General features: G+C 41.8%; 1 protein-coding gene and 2 pseudogenes across 1 annotated transcript; 2 read left to right on the top strand and 1 right to left on the bottom strand.

Moving 5' to 3' along the window:
* Positions 1–8,491: 8,491 nt before the first annotated feature.
* On the top strand, positions 8,492–8,890 carry LOC149818197 (mannose-specific lectin pseudogene; annotated as a pseudogene).
* A 402-nt stretch (positions 8,891–9,292) lies between these two features.
* On the top strand, positions 9,293–11,578 carry LOC149818196 (pentatricopeptide repeat-containing protein At5g08305-like). Its single transcript, XM_089986164.1, has one exon. It carries the CDS (start codon positions 9,293–9,295, stop codon positions 10,907–10,909), a length of 1,617 nt encoding a protein of 538 aa, XP_089842290.1. The 3' UTR covers positions 10,910–11,578.
* Positions 11,579–21,112: 9,534 nt separating this feature from the next.
* LOC149818195 (thioredoxin-like protein YLS8 pseudogene) lies at positions 21,113–21,417 on the bottom strand (annotated as a pseudogene).
* Between the last annotated feature and the right edge of the window lie 3,010 nt (positions 21,418–24,427).

The raw sequence follows: 24,427 nt of genomic DNA, 5'->3' as shown, positions 1-24,427 counted from the left end.
TTAAATCAGTTACACAACTCTATATCTTCATGGATACATAATCAAATAAAAAAAACTCCATGCAAGACATTCAAATAATTCTAACACGTTACAATACATTCAATTCAGTAGTTGAAACCTATCGAAGATACATAATCAAATCGAAAATAAGTTCATGCAATACATTCAAACATTGCAATACATTTCAATACATTCAAATCATTCTAATCATTCAGATCAAATATAAGTATGTATTACAAGATGTATTTCATTAGCTCGAGAATGATTCTTCATCACTTGTTTGACTTTCATACTATTTTTCTTTATCCTCCTCATCTTTGTCATCATCTTCTTCTTCTTCATTTAGCACTCATTCACTTGGTATATCATTTGGATCACATTCTTCTATGCATGTGTCATCGGACAATGGAGATATGACATGCATACCATGTGCGACATCGTGATCATAAGAGAAGTCATACATATCATCTGATTGATAGTAATCACTCTCTTTAACTTGTCTTCCTTTAACTGATTATACTCGGGGTATAGTTTAGATTTCACCTTACAAACTGCCCACCATTCATTTCTATCTCACTTTCTTGTATTTGGATATGAAGTATAGTAAACTTATTGAGCTTGTGAGGCTAATATGAGTGATTCATATGTTCCAAACCTTGATTTATGATTCACCTCCACAATGCCTGAGGCTTTGTCGACTCTTGTTGTTGTGGGATCAAACCAATGACACTTGAATAAAGTTAAGTTATTATTTGTGCCTAAGTAAGTCAACTCCATTATTTTTTCTATAACACTGTAGTAGTCATGTTCATTTTCATCATAGCTGTTATCCTTGACGCACACGCCACTATTCATTGTTGACTTGTTGACACCGTAGTCTTTTGTATGAAATCGATAACCATTTATGATGTACCCATCGTAACATTGCACAACTTTGGACGAACCATTTTGTAAATCACATATTCCTTGATCTTTAACATCATCATGGCAGACCTACAAGCATAAACAATGACTGTGATCATGACCAATTAAGTCTCTTATTGTTGTTTACAGAGAAATAATATATACAATCGTCCTTACCAACTCTTTCAATCATGCCACAAACTTATTTTCACGTTCTTTTTGTACTTTTGCATCAGTGAGATATGGAAGTTTTCTTCGCAACCCCAGATCAAATCGTCTACACTTAACAAAAACTTATATGACACTTCTTTTGACTTTATGCTACCATTTCCCTTTGTTTTTGGCTTGAACCGAGGATGTTCACATGATGGACATGATATCTATTTCCTTGATCTTTGAAATACAACACGCAGTGATTGGGACAAGCATCTATCTTTTGATATCTCATACTTAGAGCATTGACCATAACCTCCGCACGGTAGAGATTTTGTGGCAATTTCTCATCTTTGGGCAACATACTCTTCACAATAGAGCACAAACGGTCAAAACATGATTGACTCAAATTATATTCTGACTTTAAATTCAGTAGTTGAAGAACTACAAATAAGATGTGACTCTCGCAATCATTCCACAATTGCTCGTCAACAACTCTAAGTAAGTCATAAAATGTACTAGTTGCATCATTTGTTGCTTCTTCCTTTACCCTAGTTGGTGCATCACTATGTCCCATAGCAGAACCCTTTTCTCGTCCTACGACATCAAATATCAAATCCACATATGGATTATCGTGCACTACATTTACCCGTGCGTCAAAATTATTCCAAAATTATTCACCATAAAGCATCCAATTCTGATAATCGCTAACAAAACCCTTCTTATATAGGTGATGTCTAACACCATGAGGTTCTGCAAATCGATTGTTCTTACACATCGTGCAGTGGCATCTAGTTCGGTCGGTGCGATCCACTATACTGACACTTGCATTGTGAATTCAATAAAACTGTCAACAACATCCATATATTCAGTCGACACCTCATTATCAACTATCCTACGGTACATTCATTCATGGTTTGCAGTCATTTTGTCCTATAATATTATAGATATTGTCATCACCAGTTGAAAGAGAATCTTAATAATCCTATAATGAAAAAAATATCTAATTTATCTATTAATTCTTGTTTAATGATTGTTTGTGAGCAATTTTTTGAATGCATAAATTTTTTTGTGTAACACATCACATCATATTTATACACATCATGAGGATATTTAGAAATATGAAATCACATTTCATAAAACGATACATTTATTTGAAGCATGTTTTAAGGATACAATTTTACATGAAAGGCATAATCAAATGAAAAATAACTTCGTGCAAGCATGGATATAGACACATCAAACATTGCAATACATTCAAATCATTCATATCAAAACATATATCAAACATGTACATGCAGCAAACAACTCCAATGTCCCGCTAACTACTATCATGATGAACATAGAATATGTACTCTAAAAATAAGAGCACTTTTATTCTCATACATTAAAATCATGCTCAGCATGGTCTTCAAACTCCATCAAAGCAGTTCTAGATATAAAAAACTAAGTGGGTGTGTGAACAGAAAAGTATTGCATCCAATAAATTAAATAACATGCGATGCGCTTGCATCACTTACTCACCACGGGTATTTACCCGATTTGAATTGCTTATGCCTTTACATTTTTTTCTTATTTATGTTTGCATTGCATTTTTAGCCACATGTGATACTTAGCACTAAGCATCGCGCAATTACTTCAACAACGTATCTGCGAAGCACAAATATACAGTACAATCCAGGGAGGAGGTCCGGGGGGCTACTTGCGAGGTCGCCAGAGATGGGGGTAAGGCGTCGGGGATGTTTGGAACATGAGCGAAAAAGAGGGGGAAATGAGATGTTTGGACGGAGGTGTCGACGTAGGTCGGGTGCGCGGCAGAAGGGGGTCGGCAAGGCTACCAGAGAGGGAGGGGGTAACAGTGAGTTAGGTAGGAGGGTCGGCGGCGATGTTGTCGGGTCGAGGGGGGGGGGGACAGGAGGCGGGTCGGGGGGCGACAGGAAGTGGGTCGGGGGGGCGACAGGAGGCAGGCCAGGGGGTGACAAGATTCAGGCCAAGGGGCGATGGGAGGCAGGCCGGGGGGCGACCGGAGGTGGGCCGAGGGTCGATAGGAGGCGGGCTGGGGGGCGACGGGAGGCGGGTCAGGAGCAACAGGAGGTGGGCTGGAGAAGCGCAGCGGAGATGAAACAGAAAAGAGAAAAAAATGGAAAAAGTTAGGGATTTACGAGGAAATTAGCAATGGATTCGTGATGGCCAAATTTCGTCGCTATTTGGCGATGACTTAGCGACAAAATAGTTATGCTAAAATCGTAAATAAATGATATTTTAGCGACAAATATCTTTCTCTCGCTAATCCGTCACAAATTTACGATGAATTTCATCGGTCGCACTATTAGTATCAGTAGTGGTTAGACTATTCTAAAGTACTTTTCAACAAAAGGGGCCTATGGCTTGAAAATTGAATGGGTCAAGACAAGCATCAAAGACTTCACAGCAACTACTATTACTGTCACGGGCTAATTTTCCAAGGCCAAATTTTTCGCATTTCAAGCCAAGGAAGGCCCGTGCGGCACTAGGCCTTACGGCCTAGTCAGCCTCACAGCACGTGTTTCCCACACGTAAACTTCTTACCCAGCGGAACGTCAACTTAACAAACCCTTCTTTTCAAGAAATCCTTCCGAACATGGTTCATCGTGCATCTGATCGCCACTTACGTGCCTAGCCGTCCCATACCGGCTAGCACCTTCAATGACCAAGCCAAACATGCCTTACAGCTCCCACAAGCAAGCGCACGTTGACAAGGGCTGAAACGTGCCTTCGCAGCACTACCGACTTAACCAACATCCAACACGGGTCATGGGGAGCATAACACATCCCAAAGCCTTTACTGATGCATGTCATGCCTCCAACCATCATTGCAAGCCACCTTTCCTCAAGCCCAACCATCTGAGCCAACAACGCACATATGCCTTAGCCTCGCGTGCCAGGGAGCAGATCGCAGCCCCATGGGCACGCCCCCAACATAACCTCACCACCGAAGGGACCAGGTCTTTCGACCCCCAGTCCGAAGACCAGTTGATGATTTCATGCCATAGCGATAAGCACCACCCAAACTCATTCGCTGGCGCTGTGCACTCACTTGCACAACCCCGTGCCACCATGCACGGTTGGGACCGCACCGCCGCACCAAGAGTCGCCTACCTGCGCACCCAAGGCCTTTGCCTACGTCCCATGGGGGATTTGCACTACACACGGACACCCCCATGCACTCCCAGTGCTGCCCGTGCGATATAGGGGGTGCCTATGCCAAACTGCTGCAACATGTGCCAGACAGCTCAAACAGGAGGTCCCCTATATAGGTATTTTAGGAGCCAGGCCCTTGCCAGCAAGAGGAACCCGAATAACACTTGGGGAACCATAAATTTCTCAACTTCAGAATTCTTCAAATCCGCCTTCACCCACGCGTTCCCCATAGTCCATTTACACGGTGAATCTTCGATCTTGGCCCCAAACAACTTCAAATGCTCATTGGATTATCGCCTCAAAGATTGTGCACGCAACTGTGCCCACACTGCGCACATTGCTGCACATGCCAAGCTCTGACCATGCTCACCGCAACTACGTGCCCACCGCATGATGTGCTTCGCACGCCACATGCACAACGCATGACAATGGTCTGTGCAACACACGACACCACTGTTATGCATGTGCACCAAACTCTGCACACATGGGCAAGGCCTGTTTGCCACGGGGTTGGCCCGACTGCCTCATGCACGCCGCAACCAACCAATCCATCACTCTTGGGGCACTTCCACCGCACTTCACACACATCCATGCATCTGTTGCCGCATTTGCACTGCACCACACCAGGCACATGCCACACTCCTTGCACAGCCCTGTGCCCCACTCCAGCACACGACACCATCTGTGGCATGCACGTGCCTCTTATGAATGTGCACTGCACCTTGCCAGTGCACATGTCACACACTCCTTCCACTGTCTAGTGCCAAGCTCAGGCACATGACGCAATCAGTGACATGCACACACCTTTTTCAGCACCTGCATTGCACCAACCCGTGCACACGCCAACTCCTTTGCACAGCCCAGTGCCAAGCTCAGGCACACGACACTATCAGTGGCATGCATACGTCTCTTCAACCCCATGCACCGCACCAAGTCCCATACCTATGGCACGTTGCAAGGCTCTCCGAGATTTCAGGTGCAACATTCTCCCCCACTCAAGCCATCGTCGTCCTCGACGATCTCTTCGCTTAACATCTATGGAGTTCCGTTCGACAACGCAATTCATCCGGATGATGTGCACCTTACCATTTAGCTCCTTTTCTCTTTTCATAATCACGGGACCCCAGCGTAGTCCCCATTCTCAAGCGGGTCTCCCATGCCCGCACGACATCTTGCCGTCTCAGCACGCTTCACACGTGTGCCCTCATTGCACACCACCAAGTTCACACTCGGGCGCCCCCATTCACCCCAACTTCACCACTCGACCATGCGGTTCACACACAGACCGCCAAAACAAGATGAAGCCCATTCTGGAGGTTACACTCACTTGGCTCCCCCGTAAGCCCTCATTGCCCACTCATTGGCTCGGTCACTTCAGGTTGCGCCACTTCGGCCATACTCGGTCTGCACACCACCTGTCATCCTGACTGTGGTCCGTGGAGAGTATGCCGGCACACACGAGCGACAACCGAGGCACTCCCTCTCGCGTTGCCCTCAACCAACTCACTTGACTCCCCTGTAAGCCCTCATTGCCCACTCATTGGCTCGGTCACTTCAGGTTGCATCACTTCGGCCATACTCGGTCTGCACACCACCTGTCATCCTGACTGTGGTCCGTGGAGAGTATGCCGGCACACACGAGCGACAACCGAGGCACTCTCTCTCGCGTTGCCCTCAACACAGAGCGCCAGTCGAGCTTCTCCTCGCACTGCACTCACCAAACACAGAGCGACAGTCGAGCTCCTCCTCGCACTGCCCTCACCAAACAAGGCACCCTTGAACCCAAAGGCGTGCCTACACTGTGGCTTCAACCCGCACTTGTCGCAACTTTCGAACACACTGAGTCCCATACCTCAGCGTGTCTCTAGCAACTCCAACAACGGTCCACCGCAATCCACTGCGACCTTCTGTCGCGCATAAGCCCTCATTCATAGGGCACTTTCTTGGTGGTTGGTGAGCTCGCAATAAGCAAACACTGCCCTTTCAGTGTTGACTTGACCCAAAGGATTCATTCCTTTTTAAACACACATTTTGTACGCCACTGTGCCTCGTAAAGCTTTCGAGGCATGAAGGAAAACAACGATCTTTCTTGCCCACACAGAAACTGCACATTGTTGTTCTGAGCTGACTATATAGTTGGCCCTCCACATAGCCAATCCCACTCCAACAAACCAGCCTTCATGTTAACTCCACCATGAAGCATCATAATTCGACTTCGGTGCTCCGAACATGCTTTGGCAACATGAAGAGAAACCCGGCCAAAGGCTCTCCAACATATCAACCACTTAGGCACTCGTATGCTCTGCTTTGATACCAGTTGTCACGGGCTAATTTTCCAAGGCCAAATTTTTCGCATTTCAAGCCAAGGAAGGCCCGTGCGGCACTAGGCCTTACGGCCTAGTCAGCCTCACAGCACGTGTTTCCCACACGTAAACTTCTTACCCAGCGGAACGTCAACTTAACAAACCCTTCTTTTCAAGAAATCCTTCCGAACATGGTTCATCGTGCATCTGATCGCCACTTACGTGCCTAGCCGTCCCATACCGGCTAGCACCTTCAATGACCAAGCCAAACATGCCTTACAGCTCCCACAAGCAAGCGCACGTTGACAAGGGCTGAAACGTGCCTTCGCAGCACTACCGACTTAACCAACATCCAACACGGGTCATGGGGAGCATAACACATCCCAAAGCCTTTACCGATGCATGTCATGCCTCCAACCATCATTGCAAGCCACCTTTCCTCAAGCCCAACCATCTGATCCAACAACGCACAGATGCCTTAGCCTCGCGTGCCAGGGAGCAGATCGCAGCCCCATGGGCACGCCCCCAACATAACCTCACCACCGAAGGGACCAGGTCTTTCGACCCCCAGTCCGAAGACCAGTTGATGATTTCATGCCATAGCGATAAGCACCACCCAAACTCATTCGCTGACGCTGTGCACTCACTTGCACAACCCCGTGCCACCATGCACGGTTGGGACCGCACCGCCGCACCAAGAGTCGCCTACCTGCGCACCCAAGGCCTTTGCCTACGTCCCATGGGGGATTTGCACTACACACGGACACCCCCATGCACTCCCAGTGCTGCCCGTGCGATATAGGGGGTGCCTATGCCAAACTGCTGCAACATGTGCCAGACAGCTCAAACAGGAGGTCCCCTATATAGGTATTTTAGGAGCCAGGCCCCTGCCAGCAAGAGGAACCCGAATAACACTTGGGGAACCATAAATTTCTCAACTTCGGAATTCTTTAAATCCGCCTTCACCCACGCGTTCCCCATAGTCCATTTACACGGTGAATCTTCGATCTTGGCCCCAAACAACTTCAAATGCTCATTGGATTATCGCCTCAAAGATTGTGCACGCAACTGTGCCCACACTGCGCACATTGCTGCACATGCCAAGCTCTGACCATGCTCACCGCAACTACGTGCCCACCGCATGATGTGCTTCGCACGCCACATGCACAACGCATGACAATGGTCTGTGCAACACACGACACCACTGTTATGCATGTGCACCAAACTCTGCACACATGGGCAAGGCCTGTTTGCCACGGGGTTGGCCCGACTGCCTCATGCACGCCGCAACCAACCAATCCATCACTCTTGGGGCACTTCCACCGCACTTCACACACATCCATGCATCTGTTGCCGCATCTGCACTGCACCACACCAGGCACATGCCACACTCCTTGCACAGCCCTGTGCCCCACTCCAGCACACGACACCATCTGTGGCATGCACGTGCCTCTTATGAATGTGCACTGCACCTTGCCAGTGCACATGTCACACACTCCTTCCACTGTCTAGTGCCAAGCTCAGGCACATGACGCAATCAGTGACATGCACACACCTTTTTCAGCACCTGCATTGCACCAACCCGTGCACACGCCAACTCCTTTGCACAGCCCAGTGCCAAGCTCAGGCACACGACACTATCAGTGGCATGCATACGTCTCTTCAACCCCATGCACCGCACCAAGTCCCATACCTATGGCACGTTGCAAGGCTCTCCGAGATTTCAGGTGCAACAATTACATTGATGAATTGAAAATTGAATGTATCAAGGCTCAAGGATCGAAGACTTTACACCAACCACTATTACATTGATTACATGGTCAAACAAACACACCCCCTACTCTTGGTCTATAAATTAACCCGCAACACTTAGTCTATACCAACAACATCATTCATCATACAGACTTCAAGGATATCGACCTGATTACCAGGCCACCACTACCACCATTGTCATGGCCTCCCTAGCTCATTTCCTCACCATTGTTATTGTTGTCGCTGCGGTTTCTGTATCAGTTTCAGGTGAGGACACGCTCTTTGCTGGCGAGAGCCTTAACAGCAATGAGTTCATAGAGAACGGCCGCTTCCGCCTGATAATGCAGACTGACTGCAACCTAGTGTTATATGTTGACCGAACCAGGGCAGTTTGGGCTTCAAACACCGTCGGTCGCGGCACGTCCTGTCGAGCTAGCCTACTCAACAACGGTCAACTTGTCATTGTTTCCGGAACGACTCAGTTGTGGGCTAGTGCGTCAGCCTTGGGTCCAAATAACTTCAGGCTTATTATTCAGGCTGATGGGAATGCTGTGATCTATGGTGCACCTGTCTGGGCTACCAACACCGTTCAAAACTGAGTCTTGGTTGATCATATTCATTTAGTTTGTCGAGTCATGTGTGAAATAACAAATGCTGAAATGCACGTATACATGTTATGTGCTTGATGTTAAAGTTTTATAGGACAAGTAACTTTAATTTTCTGAAAAAATGAATGAAGGGAAGCTTTTGGATATAGGGTAGAAAATCTTAGTGTTTTTACGGCTCTAAAAATGCGATTTAAATTCTTGGTCATGGATGTGTGTGTACTTTGTTAAAGTGTATAATCAACTCCATCGAGATCGAGTGAGATATGCGGTGATGATGGAATATTATCAGCATTTTGATTAAATACAATATGAAAGTAACTGCTCTCAAGCTACTTATACGCGAAGCCAAGCACTTCAAATATGAGAGAGAGAGAGAGAGAGAGAGAGAGTTTAATGGTGATTTCCATAGGCAAAAGAGCACTGCAGCAGAACCAACCCATTTCCCACCTACTCCACATCTGTAAATCCATGAGAGAATTGAAGCAAATCCATGCCCAAGCCATCGTTTCGGGATACTCTCTGGATGACCATTTCTCCTCCAAAATATTTACTTTTTGTGCGATTTCTGAACATGGTGATCTCAATTACGCCTGTGGGATCTTCCACCAACTCATCCATCCCGCAGTCTTTGCTTGGAACTCTATCATCCGTGGCTTTTCGAAGAGCAAGACCCCAATTCGAGCCATCTCCCTGTATACTCAGATGTTGGTTGCGGGAGTTTCGCCGGATAATTTCACCTTCCCGTTCGTCCTGAAGGCGTGTGCCCGTCTACTGTCTTCCCGCCTCGGCGAACCTGTCCATGTGCATGTCATGAAGAACGGCCTTCCATTCAACGTGTTTATTCAGAATTCTTTGATGCACATGTATGCTTCCTGTGGTGATATAAAGAGTGCTAGGAAACTGTTCGACGAAATGCCTCCACGAAACTTGGTCGCTTGGAACACCATGGTGGACGGCTATGCCAAATGTGGTGATGTGGGGAGTGCGCGCTTCCTGTTTGATCAGATGACAGAGCGGGATGTGGTGACATGGAGTGCGATGATTGCGGGGTATGTCCAGAGCGAGGACTACAGGGAGGCCTTGGCCGTATTTGAAAGGATGGAGGTGGTGGGTGTCAAGGCTAATGTAGTCACTATGGTCAGTGTGTTGTGTGCTTGTGCCCATCTAGGTGCACTTGATGTGGGAATGAGAGTACATGCCTACATAGAAGATAATGGGTTCAAATTGACAATTGAATTCTGCACTGCCCTTGTTGACATGTATGCCAAGTGTGGTTCCATTGAGGAGGCCATGAAGGCCTTTAGAGCAGTCCCACCTTATCAAACAGATGTGCTTATTTGGAATGCCATTATTGGTGGTTTGGCAATGCATGGATTGAGTACGGAATCACTTGAATTGTTTGGTGAGATGCTTGAGGTAAATGTAAGACCAGATGAGATCACATATCTTGCTCTGTTGTGTGCGTGTGCCCATGCAGGCTTGGTCGAGGAAGCGTGGTGCTTCTTTGAGGCACTTGAGAGATATGGGATGACTCCTAAGATTGAGCACTACGCTTGCATGGTTGACATCCTTGGTCGAGCTGGGCATGTGGATGAGGCATATGAATTTATAAATAGGATGCCCATTGAACCAACTGCACCAATGTTGGGTGCTTTGCTCAATGGATGCAAGATACATGGAAGGTTGGGTGTTGGTGAACTCGTAGGGAAGCGCTTGATTGAAATAGAGCCTGCTCATGATGGTCGGTACATTGGTCTGTCAAATATTTATGCTGTTGCTAATAGATGGGATGATTCCAGAAAGATGAGGGCAATGATGGAGGACAGGGGAGTTAGGAAGGCTCCAGGTCATAGCTGCATTGAGGTGGATGGTAGTCTTCATAGATTTATTGCTCAAGATAAGACACATCCTCGTGCGGGAGAAATATATGTAATACTAGACTATATATCATGCCAAATAAAGTTGGAAGTGGATCCATGGAGAGACCATGATGTACAGCTCAGAATATAAGGGGGTGAAAAAGCATTGAATGATGTTGAAATCCATGGGGGAAGGCCTCATGTCATTCTTGAAATCTGCCATTGTTGTCCATGAGGATGGAACATGTAAATATTTGTGGATGACATACAATTGCAGAAAGCTAGACAATTGGCAGTGAAAGCGTTGAGCTCATCCTTGAGCCACAGTAGCAAGGATCAGACAGAGAGTTCGTGGGTGGTGCTTTCCATGTGAACATATTCTCAGACAATGCATGGTGTTCTATGATACATGGATAATGGATGATTGTATTTGGATCTAGCAAATTATCCTGGTGACTTGCTTTATTTGAAAGACACGTTGCAGAAGTGCAAAAAGGTGAATGTTATCTAGCCTCCGCAAGCAACATGAAGGATCAACTGACAGATTGGTGTGGGTACCACTGGGGAACAGGAAGATAGATCCAGAATTATGTAAAAAATGCTAGAAGTCATTGATGACCACATTGTTTCCATTGATACCAGAGAGGAGCTCTGTTGGATATTTGTCGAACAGCATAGTTAACAGAATTTGACAGATTAATATGCATGTTTTCAATAATCATCGTCAAGCTTTCTCCTTTTATTTGGGTTAGGCCCATGAGTTTTTTATTTTTCAGATTTCAAAACTGAGTACCTTCACTTTTTCCTTTGTCCCACTTTCATTATATCCCACAAAGTTTTTCATTTTCTTATTGTTTTCTCAACTTATATAAAGGAATTTGTAATACGAGGCATGGAATTATCATCTCTCTTTACCTCATACAGGCAATTGAGCTTTTTGTACCAACGCACCGAAAGGTCACACTCCTCTCAGATGCTCATCATCTATATTTGAGTAGTGAAATGGTATCAGACAATTGAACCTACAATTCAAGCAACCTGAAACTTTCAAATAGAAAAGGAGCATTTTAGAAATTAAAGTGTTAAATGGAGTTCTCAAAAGGCTGAAGGTACCTTTTCCACGGTATGGAATATCCTTAAGTGATAAATATCGTGATATTGTCAAAGATATTACAAAGATATCCTGATATATTTGTTCGAACTAAAATATCAGGATTTTATTGTGATGTTATTATGTTTATAATAACAAAAAATTGAGAAATACCGAGTTTTGTAAAGTGTTGCTGTTTTGTAGCTTTTATTCCTCACTGATATTTCGCAATAGCTTGACCATTTAAGACGGTCGCATTCAAAACATGGCACCCTTTGTTCACTGTTCTTCTTTCTCTCTCTCTGCAACAACAATTAGATCATTTCATTGGTTCTAGTCGTCTGGATGTACTGCATATCCATTTCAGGTTATTTATGCCCATAATTCACAGCTTGCCCAGTTTGAGTTTTTTTAAGATGATGATTTTACTTAGTCGAGTGCTCATTACAAGAAAAACTCTAATTAGCAACAGAAATTTGCGATGATTTTTTTTCATCGCAAATTTACGATGGATTAGCTAGAGAAAACTATCCGCCCCTAACATTCGAATTATTTGCAAAATTAGCAACGAAAAAACTTTCATCACGAATCCGTCACTAATTAGTTACGGATTCGCGACGGAAAAATTTTGTCACAACTTCGCGACAGATCAGCGGCAAAATTTTTTCGTCGCAAATTTGCGACGGAATTTTGCCGTCACAAATCTATCGCTAAATTTCTCATAAATCCCTAATGTGAGCCTCCTTTCTTTTCCTTTCTCTCGCCTCGTTGCTCGCCCTCCCTTCTCTCCCTTTCAGAGATCCCCCTCCCTCTCTGGTGACCTCCTCCCTTCCCTTCTCCCCCTTCCGACGACCTCCTCCCTCTCCGGCGACCTCCTCCCTTCCCTTCTCCCCCTTCCGCCGACCGCCTCCCTCTTCGGCCACACCGACCGACGCCCATTCCTCTCCGACCACAAGGACCGACGCAATTTCCCCTTCTTTCCTCAGCAACCCCACCGACGACCCACCACCTGTTGCTCTGGCTCCGGCAACTCGACCGAAGTCCACCAACGACCACGTCGGTGAGCTCGCCTCTCACCAACGACCACGTCGGTGAGCTCGCCTCTCGTACCCTCGTGCCTCCCCCATGTCCATCTTTCCAACCTATTGGCAGGGGACCCCCCCCTGCTGCTGGTATTTTCCGGTAGGGGGGGGGGAGCCCCCTACCCTTATTTAAGCAACAATGGCAAGGGCATCTGCCCTCCCATCCATTGTGTTTGATCGACCGACAGGGAGCGGAGCCCCCCTGCTGCTGGTATTTTTCTACAGGGGGGCGGAGCCCCCCTGCTCTTGTTTAAGCAACAACGGCAGGGGGATCCCCCCTGCCATCGTTTTTGTTCGATCGGCAGGAGGGCCTGCACCCCTACTGCTGGTACTTTTTGGCAGGGGGTTTCGCCTGTTTTCTTTTATTTCTCCTTGTGTCTTTGTCTTTGCTCGGCAAGAGTAATGTGCATTGGAGGTGTGTAACAGAGCAAAATATGCAATGCTTAATGCTAAGCATCGCATGCACCTTAAAATGCTATACAAAAAGAAACAAGCAAAATGCAAATCGGGTAAATACCCGTGGTGAGTAAGTGATGCAAGCGCATCACAAGTTATTTAATTTCTTAGATGCAACACTTTTTTGTTCACACACTCACTTAGTTGTGGATATCTATGACTGCTTTGATGGAGTTCGAAGATCATGCTGAGCATGATTTTAATGTATGAAAATAGAAGTGTTCTTATTTTTGGAGTTTAGATTTCATGTTAGTCATGATAGTAGTTAGCGGGATATTAGAGTGTATTTGTTGCAGGTACATGTTTGACATTGTTTTGATATGAATGATTTGAATGTATTGAAATGTTTGATGTGACTGTATCCATGCTTGCATGAAGTTATTTTCAATTTGATTATGCCTTTCATGTAAAATTGTATCATGAAAACATGTTTCAAATGAATGTATCGTGTTATGAATGAGTTTGCACATAAAAACGAACGATAAGTTATCAATGCTTCAAATGAATGGTTTTGCACATGAAAATATTAAGTTATCAATGCATGCATCATAGTTCTTGTGATTGACTGACATCGTATATATATATATATATATATATGTGTGTGTGTGTGTGTGTGTGTGTGTGTATGATATATATATCAAATCATTACATCCATCATGAATACATAATAAATTAGATATTTTCTTCATTATAGCATTCTTATGATTATCTTTTAACTGGTTAGGATAATATCTGTAACATCATAGGACAAAATGACTGCAAACCGTGAATAGATGTACCATAGGATAGTTGACAATGAGGTATCACTTGAATATATGGATGGTGTTGGCAGTTTTATTGAATTTTCAATGGCAAGTGTCAGTATAGTGTATCCCACGGGTCGGATCAGGCGCCCCTGCACGATGTGTAAGAATAATTGATTTGTAAAACCTCATGACGTTAGACATCACCTATACATGAAGGGTTTTGTGAGTGATTATTAGAATTGGATGTTTCATGGTGAAGAATTTTGGAACAATTTTGATGCACGAGTGTATGTGGTGCACGATAATCTATATGTGGATTTGATATTTTATGCCGCAGGACCAGAACTGGATTCTACTATGGCTCCTACTGATGTACCAACTGAGGTAGAGGAAGAAGCAAAAAATGATGCAGCTAGTAGATTTTATGATTTACCTAGAGATACTGATGAGCCACTTTGGAATGGTTGCGAGAGTCACACTATCTTGTATGCAGTTCTTCAACTAATGAATTTGAAGTCTGGGTATAATTTGAGTCAATCATGTTTTGATTATTTGTGCTCTATTGTGAAGAGTATGTTGCCCAAAGATGAGAAATTGCCACAAAATTTTTATTGTGCGAAGGTTATGGTCAACGCTTTAGGTATGGGGTATCAAAAGATAGATACTTGTCCAAATCACTGCATGTTGTATTTCAAAGATCAAAAAAATAGCAGATCATATCCGTCATGTGGGCATCCTCGATTCAAGCCAAAGACAAGGGGCAATGGTAGCACGAGGACAAAAGAAGTGTCATACAAGTTGCTCTGTTACTTCCCTCTCACCCCTAGATTGCAATGTTTGTATATGTCTTCGAGGACAGCTACACACATGAGATGACATGCAAATAAAGTTCGACATGATGAAGACAAAATCACACATCCTGTTGACGCGAAAGCTTGGAAGCACTTTGATCATACTCATCAGACCTTCATAATAGAAGTGAGAAATGTTAAGCTCGATTTATGTGCAGATGGATTTAATCTATTTGGGGGTAGATCAACCCCATACTCATGTTGGCCAGTATTTGTCACCCCATACTCATGTTGGCCAGTATTTATCACCCCATACAACCTTCCTCCAAGCTTGTGTATGAAACATCAAAATCTTTTCTTGTCTCTATTAATCCCTAGTCTGATGTCTTTGGGCCAAAATCTTGATATATATTTAAGGTCATTGATTGATGAACTGAAAATACTGTGGGATGACAGTGTTCTCACGTACGATGCCCACAAAAAATAAAACTTCAATATTAAGGTTGTTGTTATATGAACAATTAGTGACTTCCCTGCACATGGTATGTTATCTGGTTTGAGCACACATGGAAAGTTGGCGTGTCTGTACTGCATGAAGGATACAAAATCTTTTAGATTAACACATGGAAGGAAACCGTGTTGGTTTGATTGTCACCATCGATTTTTACCCAACGACCATCCATTCTGACGACAAAGGAATGTATTCAAAGTAGGCACAACTGAAATAGAAGGTCCACCTACACGGTTGTTAGGCATAGAGATTTTAAGACGATTGTGATACTTTCTTATGGACTGACAAATGCCCGTAGTGTGAGGTCTTTCCTTGGATTTGGGCAGGATCATAATTGAACAAAGAAATCTATATTTTGAGAACTACCATATTGGCCGACCTTATTGATACAACATAATTTGGATGTGATGCATATAGAGAAAAATGTGTTTGATAATGTGTTCAATACGGTAATGAATGTCAAAGGGAAAATGAAGGATAATCTGAAGGCCCGTATGGATTTAAAAGTAATATGTAAAAAACCAGAATTTGAATTCAAAGAGTATAATGGCAAAGTATTGAAACCAAATGCAAGGTATGTGCTTGGACCAGATCAAGTAAAGCATGTATGCCAGTGGTTGAGACAGTTGAGATTTTCAGATGGATATGTCCCTAACATTGCTCTGGCTATGAAGATAGATGAGGGACAATTATATGGGTTGAAGAGCCATGATTGTCATGTTATCATTCAACGATTGATTTTTCTAGCATTCCATGATATGTTAGACAAACCTATATGGGGATATTATCCGAGTTGAGTCAATTTTTTAGAACATTGTGTGCATCGAAAGTTGTAGTAACTGAGGTAAAGAATTTAGAGGATTCTATCGCTAGAGAAGATATTTTCTTCAGCATTTTTTGACGTTATGGAACATGTGATCATACACTTGCCATATGAACTTAGGGTTGGTGGTCCTATGCAATATCGATGGATGTACCCATTTGAAAGGTAATTTTTTCTTTTATATTTTTCTCTCTAATGCTATTAAAAATTTATTGTATTACGAGATGTATATTGTTGACAAATGCATGTTTGACCTCAAAAAAAAAGGTTCGGAATAAAGTAAGAGTGAAGGGTTTAATTTGTGAGGTGTACACTTTAGAAGAGATTTCAAATTTCTCATATATGTACTTTGAGTCTCACATTCCAACATGTTACACTTGCCCATCTCGTAATGATGATGGAGAAAAAGTTATTGTAGCTGACAAACTATTGATATTTAAATCACTTGGGAATGCCTTTGGCAGTTGTTGGTCAAGACTCTTGAAAGATCGAGAGCAAGATGCAACACAAATCTATATCATTTTTAATTGCTCAGAGAATGACCCCTACATCGAGTAAGTACACATAATATATTACATTATGTTCTCTACGTACATGGTTCGGTAATGTAATTATTTGTTAAGTGCAGACGATTTGATCTGGAGTTGCGAAGAGAACTTTCTCATCTCACTGATTCAAAATTACAAAAAGAACATGAAAATAAGTTTGTGGTATGGTTGAAAGAGTTGGTTGTGAAAGATTTCAAGCTAGTATATGCATGATTGAATACATATATGCATGATTGAATCACTATAAATTTTTTTGACACCTTTAGAACACATATATGCATGATTGAATCACTATACAATTTTTATGACACCCTTATAACACATATACGCATGATTGAATCACTATAAATTTTTTTTGACAACCTTACAACACATATAAGCATGATTTCATCACTATAAAATTGTTTGACTGTCTTATAACACATATATACATGATTGAATCACTATGAAAGTTTTTTTACAACCTTAGAATGCATACAAGCATTCTTTCATCACTATGACAACTTTAAAACACATATGAGCATGATATTAGCATATATGAAAGTTTTTTTACTGTCTTATAACACATATATGCATAATTGAATCAATATGAAAGTTTTTTGACAACCTTAAAATACATATATGCATGATTGAATAACTATTAAAGTTTTTTGGCTGCCTTAGAACACATATGAGCATGATTGAATCACTATGAAAGTTTTTTTACAACCTTAGAACACATATGAGCATGATATTAGCATATATGAAAGTTTTTTTACTGGCTTATAACACATATATGCATGATTGAATCAATATGAAAGTTTTTTAACAACCTTAGAACACATATATGCATTATTGAATCACTATAAAAGTTTTTTGACAATCTTAGAACACATATAAGCATGATTTCATCATTATGCAATTGTTTTACTGCCTTAAAACACATATATGCATGATTGAATCACTATAAAAAAAATTTACTGCCTTAGAATATATGCATGATTGAATCACTATAAAAGTTTTTTGACAACCTTAGAACACATATAAGCATGATTTCATCACTATAAAAGTTTTTTGACTACCTTATAACGCATATATGCATGATTGTGATACATAACACATTTATTTGACAACCTTATAAACATTATATGCATGTGTAAATTACTGTGACATTTTTTTGACAACCTTAGAACACATATCTACATAATTGAATCACTATGAATTTTTTTTGTCAGTCTTAGAACACATATCTGAATTTTGTTATTGTCCTTACTTTATTGCTAGTCTATGTGTCATTTAGCCATTTACTTTGATTGCATTAGATTAGGTGCATTGCATATAATTTATTTTATTATATTTTGTTTATCGATACTAACATTTTGGTTCTCTTGTAAGATGCTGGAGATGATCAGCGTAGAGGAGCTGATAGAGGGATGAATGAAGGGGTAGATCGAGACAATGAAGAGGATGATGCCCCGAATCTTGGTGAGGATTAGATTCATGTGTTTAATTTATTTCACGTACTTGTAACTAATTAGAACTTGGCAAGGACTGTACTGGGTTCTTAAATTTGTTTAACTTATAACTTGTGTTAAATTTGTTTCACCTGCTTTGTATATGTATTTTTTATGTGTACTTTATTTTTTATACACAGGTTATATAAATTGTATAATAAATTTTTTTTCTCAATATTCATATTTCAAAAAAAATTATTTAAAATTTGTGATGGATTAACGACAGATATTGTTTGTCGCTAATATCCGTCGCCAATTTAAATGAGTCGATGTTTTGTGATGGAATTTAATTCATTGCAAATCTCTCGCTAAATTGGTGACGAACATTAGCGACAGATATGTATTCGTCGTTAAATTTTAGCGATGAAATACATTCTTTCGCAAAACCAAATCAGTTCTTATTTGGTGACGGATTAGCGATGGTTCATGTCTGTTGCTAATCCGTCGCTAATTAGCGACGAATTGACAACAGATAAATTATGTCGTATTTTAGCGACCAAGATTATGCAATGGACGATTTTCATCATTAATCCGTCGCTAAACACGTTAACGACGGATAGCGTTTGTCACTAATTCACATTTTTCTTGTAGTGTCTCTCAGTTGACCTGATTTTCCAAGAAATTTTGCTTTTTATAGCCTTTACAACAAGACGTTCAGGGATATGGAGACCTTGACAATGCCTTAAAAATCTTTTTTTGTTTTTGAAAGGCAAGCTGGGTTAGGCAGACCCCCACCAGTTACACAACATACTATTGGTTTTGAACTTGCCACGTCCCAAAACAAGGTGACTTGCACTAACAGCTCCTACCAGACAAGCAGAGCCCCCGTTGGTAAGGCCATAAAAATCTATCAAGTCAAAAACTCTGGAACTTGCACCATGTGGGACTAGATATGGCTGATTTATGATATAACCATCCAACACGTGTGATGGTAGGAGGTGGGGTTTGATTAAAAATTTTTTATTTAGTTACAGGGAGAAATCCAAGGCCTGGGAATGGGTAGATCATGGATCGACACCCCAAGGGAAAAACCCCGTGGATAGGACCCTCGCCCCAAGGGCCTATGTTAGGCGTCTTGTGCAGGGAGGTCACTGCCACAGGGATTGAACCTTAACCACGCCCGTATGGCAGTGGTGGAGCCAGGAGTTTTTCGTTGGGTGGGCAGACCTCGGGTCTCGGAGACAATGCTATGGTCTTGAAGGACGATCCATTTATTCGGATCAATGGCGGAGCCAAAAAAAAAAATCGTTGGAGGCACAGTCGAAGAGATAAAACTTAAATAAGCCTTTGAATTATATTGAAATCGATTGGTTCTCAATGTAAAAAAAATCAGCAATATTTATCACAATATACTCAAATCATTTGAGATCAGTCTTGCATACATTCAGCTCAAATAAACAGCAAGAAACCAGAACATTAAGTTGCTTTCCGAAAGCAGCTTCTAAAGCTTAAAACGCACAATCCAGAACCCGGTTGAATGCAGATTCGAACTCGGGGAGTGACAGACGCGGGTCCAGATTAGGTGGAAGCTTAGGGTGTATGTGATACCGCTGCCACGGGAAGACATAAACGTGTCAGCACCACTTGCTGATTGCTGTCCTGGGTGAGTGCTCGCTACCTAAAACAAACTGCATCTAAATGACAACACACCACAGACGATAATATCCAGAACAGATTGCTGGATTAAAAGTAAACATACACTTATTTTCTGTTTCTCACACACCAGACAAATTAAAACACACATAGCGGTAGGCATTAGCATACAAGAGTTAAAATCAGATTCTTTGTTAGTATTTTTTTTTTTTCGTTTCAAATTCTGGGGTGGGCGACTGCCCACCCCTGGCTCCGCCACTGCCGTATGGTAGCCAAGGCCCATCCCCACTAGGTCAAACCTTGCCTTGATTACCTTGGACCTCCAATTAGCGACGAGAGAAGAAACTTAAGTGTTAGGAAGAAAATTTCAGGCTTTAGAACCCTATGTTCCACGTTAGAAATGAAATTCCGAACAACCGGGTACATCCAATCACAGACGCTTTTAGCTAATTCACCTCCTATAACAATGAAACCAAGATCATTTGACCACTGCAAAATGTTGCATAGGGCTCACACGCAGAGTCAGTAACCACTTCTTAGCGTCTCTCTGAATATTTGGCCACTAGAGACACCTTAAGAACAAATAGCCCTACCTTTTGCACTCTCCTACCTGTGTGATTGAAGAGAGTGCATCCATCGAGCATCATTTATCGTCTAAAAAGTTCAAGGCATTGATTTCATTCATGTCGGCTGAAAGAAATAAACAGGCTCTTCGTGTGCAGACATGCATTTTGTTGGCCGTAGTGACAATCAATTTCTGGTATTGCATCCCTCCATGAAAGGCCATCCAGTATTGATCGTCATCTATCAAGTAGTAACCCAAAAAGATATGCAAACTAAAGAATCAAGTTCACACGAACGGGGGCTCCGCTTGTCTTGCAGGAGCAGTTAGTGCACGTCTCCTTGTGTACTTGGGCCGTTGCAAGTTCGAATCCCAATGGTATTAGTTATATAACCGGTAGGGGTCAGCCTAATCCCAGCTTTCTCTGTCAAAAAAAAAAAGAATCAAGTTCACAAGCTCAGGTGTATGCCCAAGGAAAACACTACCTTAATTTTCCCGCCCCTGAGAACTTGTGTAACAAGATACAGTGAGGGTTTTGTGGAAGCACAAGGCATCAAGCCTACATGATTATGAATCATTCACAATACAGCACAAAGTACCTGGCCTGAGGCAATATGGAGTAGCATAAAGCCACGTGAGTTGTTTCATGCACGCATGGTTTAGTAAAGGTACTTGGTTGAGTAATCCTTTGGTGCGATCACCAAACCTCTGCCTTTCCTAGCTCCGCGATACACCGTCTCAACAATGTCAACGAATTCTTGCTTGTCCTTCAGAGACCAGTTGATCTTGTTGTTGTTACCGGTGCCCAAGTCGAGCATTATGTGCTTGTTCCTAAAGAAGAACATCACGGTGGGTCATACAGGTCGTACATGGTGTTAAAGTCGGGCACCTCCTTAATATCAACCAGATAAATAACTGCAAAATTCTTCATGGTTTCAGCAACAGAAGCGAGCACCTCGTCCATCTGCAATCAATACATATGAAAGTGAGAACAGGAAAGCACCCACGGGCGATGTGCTTACTATCACTGGTGACATCTAATGTTGAGAAACAATTAGTGAAAGCCAAAATACTGCTTGTTTGACTGGAACACCACAGTCAATTATTCAGTGATTTTCCTTAAAGCAGTACAGTGTTCATTCACCTCTTAATCTAACAGATTCCTCTCACAACAGCCCAGACAGCCACAGCAGAGCTACTTACTTTTATACTTGGGAGAATTCACTCATAGCCTAGCACAACAGGCTCAAGGACATAGCCTTAGTGTAGCTTTTTATTTTCATATTGGGACTGCTGAGTGCCATAACACCATAACAGTATTAGCTGAAAACTAATTAGCATGGCAACTCTACCTACTGTGGTGGCCTTGCCTGGAAGAGAAGCCCAGGTTGATTACTAAGATCATTACCTTCAGATACATAGAAAAAGTAACTGAATCTTAGGATCTTCCATACTTCCAAAGGCTAGATTTATAGCCTATGCCTATGTTTTACATCCTTGATTCTTTATCATTTTACAGATATTTACGTTGAACATTGCTTCACAGATGCTGCAAAAAGGCACGTGAAATGCCACTTTCAGGATTTATCAACATGGCATATCAGGAAAAATTCAAAGGGCATATCCTAGAGAGTTTCATGACCCCGCTTAATAACGCCTTAATAGTTTATCCATCCCCAATTCATGCATGAAAGTCTATAAGAAACAGTGGAAGCGATCTTGTAGAATCAATGTCTTACACTGATTAATATATCATGTAGAAAATTTTACAAAGCATGCCTAACATTCGATGTATTTACAAAAACATGCCTATCTTTTAAGTATAAACTCCCCCGCTTAAGTTGGGAAAATAATTCTCAAACACATGCCTCTTAGGTCTACCATGGTTAGTTATGTACAAATGACTGTGTTACCCTCTACCTTTTCATCATTTAAGAAAAAGTAAAAATTTGGGTTTCTTTTCTTTCAATAAACAAAGAGGGTTTCTTCTTGCATTTCGTCTGAGCAAACATATGCCTATGTAACATGGACTCTTCTAATAGAGAAATGCACCCAGATCGCACCCGCACCAATGCCGGTACAATACTTGGACACATTTTCCTTTGTCTCAGGTGAAGCCTGTTAGATAAGATCAAGAGGGGTTAGGGTTAGAGGAGACTCAACAAAAGAGAAAGAGAACAAGTTAAACTATTCAATATCGAGAAAGAAGAACATCACACTAAAAAGGGTCGACCCTCTTGAGTACATAAAAAAGAAAAGACTGAAAAGACTAGTATACCCCCTTCATAATAGGGTATGTACATAATAGTCAAATAAGGTTATTTTACACTACTCTGTCCTATACTATATTACATAGACTTTCAATACTCACTTTCAAACTTGAAATGATGCAAAAGGAATCATTCCAAGTTTGGAAATGAAAGAACTGAAATGCAAAGGAGAAAGACTTTTTGTAAACATATATGCAATTTGATTATTTGAGTTGACATAATCAAAAGTTGTAATCTCATCTTCATAAGCCCTTCTTGTATAATGATGATCTATTTTAATGTGATTTGCACGTTCATAAAACTCTGGATTCTTTGCAATATCAATAGCGCTCATTGTCATAATATATCTGAATTCTTTTTTCACATGGAATTCTCAATTCCTTTAGTAGCCATTGAATCCAAATAATCTGAGCCACAACTTTAGTCATCGCTCTGTATTCAGCTTCTACAGTGGACAGGGCAACCCTTTGCTGCTTCTTGCTCTTTCACGAGACCAGGGAGCTTCCAAGAAAAATATAAAACCCTATGGTGGAAAGTTGATCTTTAGTAGAGCCTCCAAAATTAGCATCACAGAAAGCTCTCAACTCTTTTCCAGATAAAGAGGAGAAAAGCATGCCATAGGTAATAGAGTCGCAAACATACCTGATGATCCTGAGTACAGCTGCCAAGTGAACTAATCTGAGAGCACTCATAAATTGACTCACTACATGAACTGCATAAGTTAAGTTGGTTGAGATATAGTCAAATATAAAAGGCTCCTAACTAATTGTTTATATACTATAAGATCCTCTAGCTCGACACCATTATTTGCCCTTATCTTCAAGTTTGCCTCTATGGAAGAATTTACTCGTTTTGCATCACCTTTCATTCTTGCTTTTACCACCAAACCCAGAGCATACTTATATTGGGACAAGTACAATCTCCTTAAAGAGTAGGCTATCTCAAGCCCAAAAAGGTACTTCAACTACCCTAAATCTTTCATCTCAAACATATTGGCTACTTCTTGGTCTCATCAATCTTCTTTATGTCATTTCTAGTGAGAATCATATCATCTACATAAAAAAGCAATATACATTTTCCAAAAGTTGAGGAAGACAAACAAAGCAAGATCATGATGACTCTGCTCAAAACAAGCGATCTCACTACTGAGCTAAACTTCTCAAACCAAGCTCGAGGTGCTTGTTTGAGACCATATAGAGCTCTGCAAAGCTTACATACTTTGCCTTATGGATCTGAGTATCCTTGTGGTAATGCCATATACATTTCTTGTAAATCCTCATTCAAGAATGCATTCTTGATAGCTAACTGCCAAAGATTCCACTGTTCCATGGTTGTTACTGCTAGTAATGTACGAATTGTGGTCATATGAGCCACATGAGCAAAAGTTTATGCAAAGTCAATACCAAAATGCTTAGTACCCCTTAGCTATCAATATGGCTTTATAACTCTCCAGTGACTCATATGCTTTTGTCTTTACCTTGTACACTCATTTTTTGCCAATAATATTTTTATTGAGGAGGTTTTACTAGTTCCCATATCTGTAATATTTCAAATGCATTTATTTCATCAACCATAACTCTTTGCCACTTCTCCTTTCCTACTGCTTCTGTATAAAAATGGATTAAGGCTATGAAAGCACGATGATGATGTGTAAAAGACTTATAGAATAAAAAAAGATATAAAAGTACATAGGGTTTAGAACTT

Source organism: Nuphar pumila, chromosome 13, assembly GCF_984573655.1.
Source record: "Nuphar pumila chromosome 13, dmNupPumi1.hap1.1, whole genome shotgun sequence".
NCBI lineage: Eukaryota > Viridiplantae > Streptophyta > Magnoliopsida > Nymphaeales > Nymphaeaceae > Nuphar > Nuphar pumila.
Note: the sequence above shows the minus strand (reverse complement) of the source record. Positions and strands in the feature narration are given on the sequence as shown.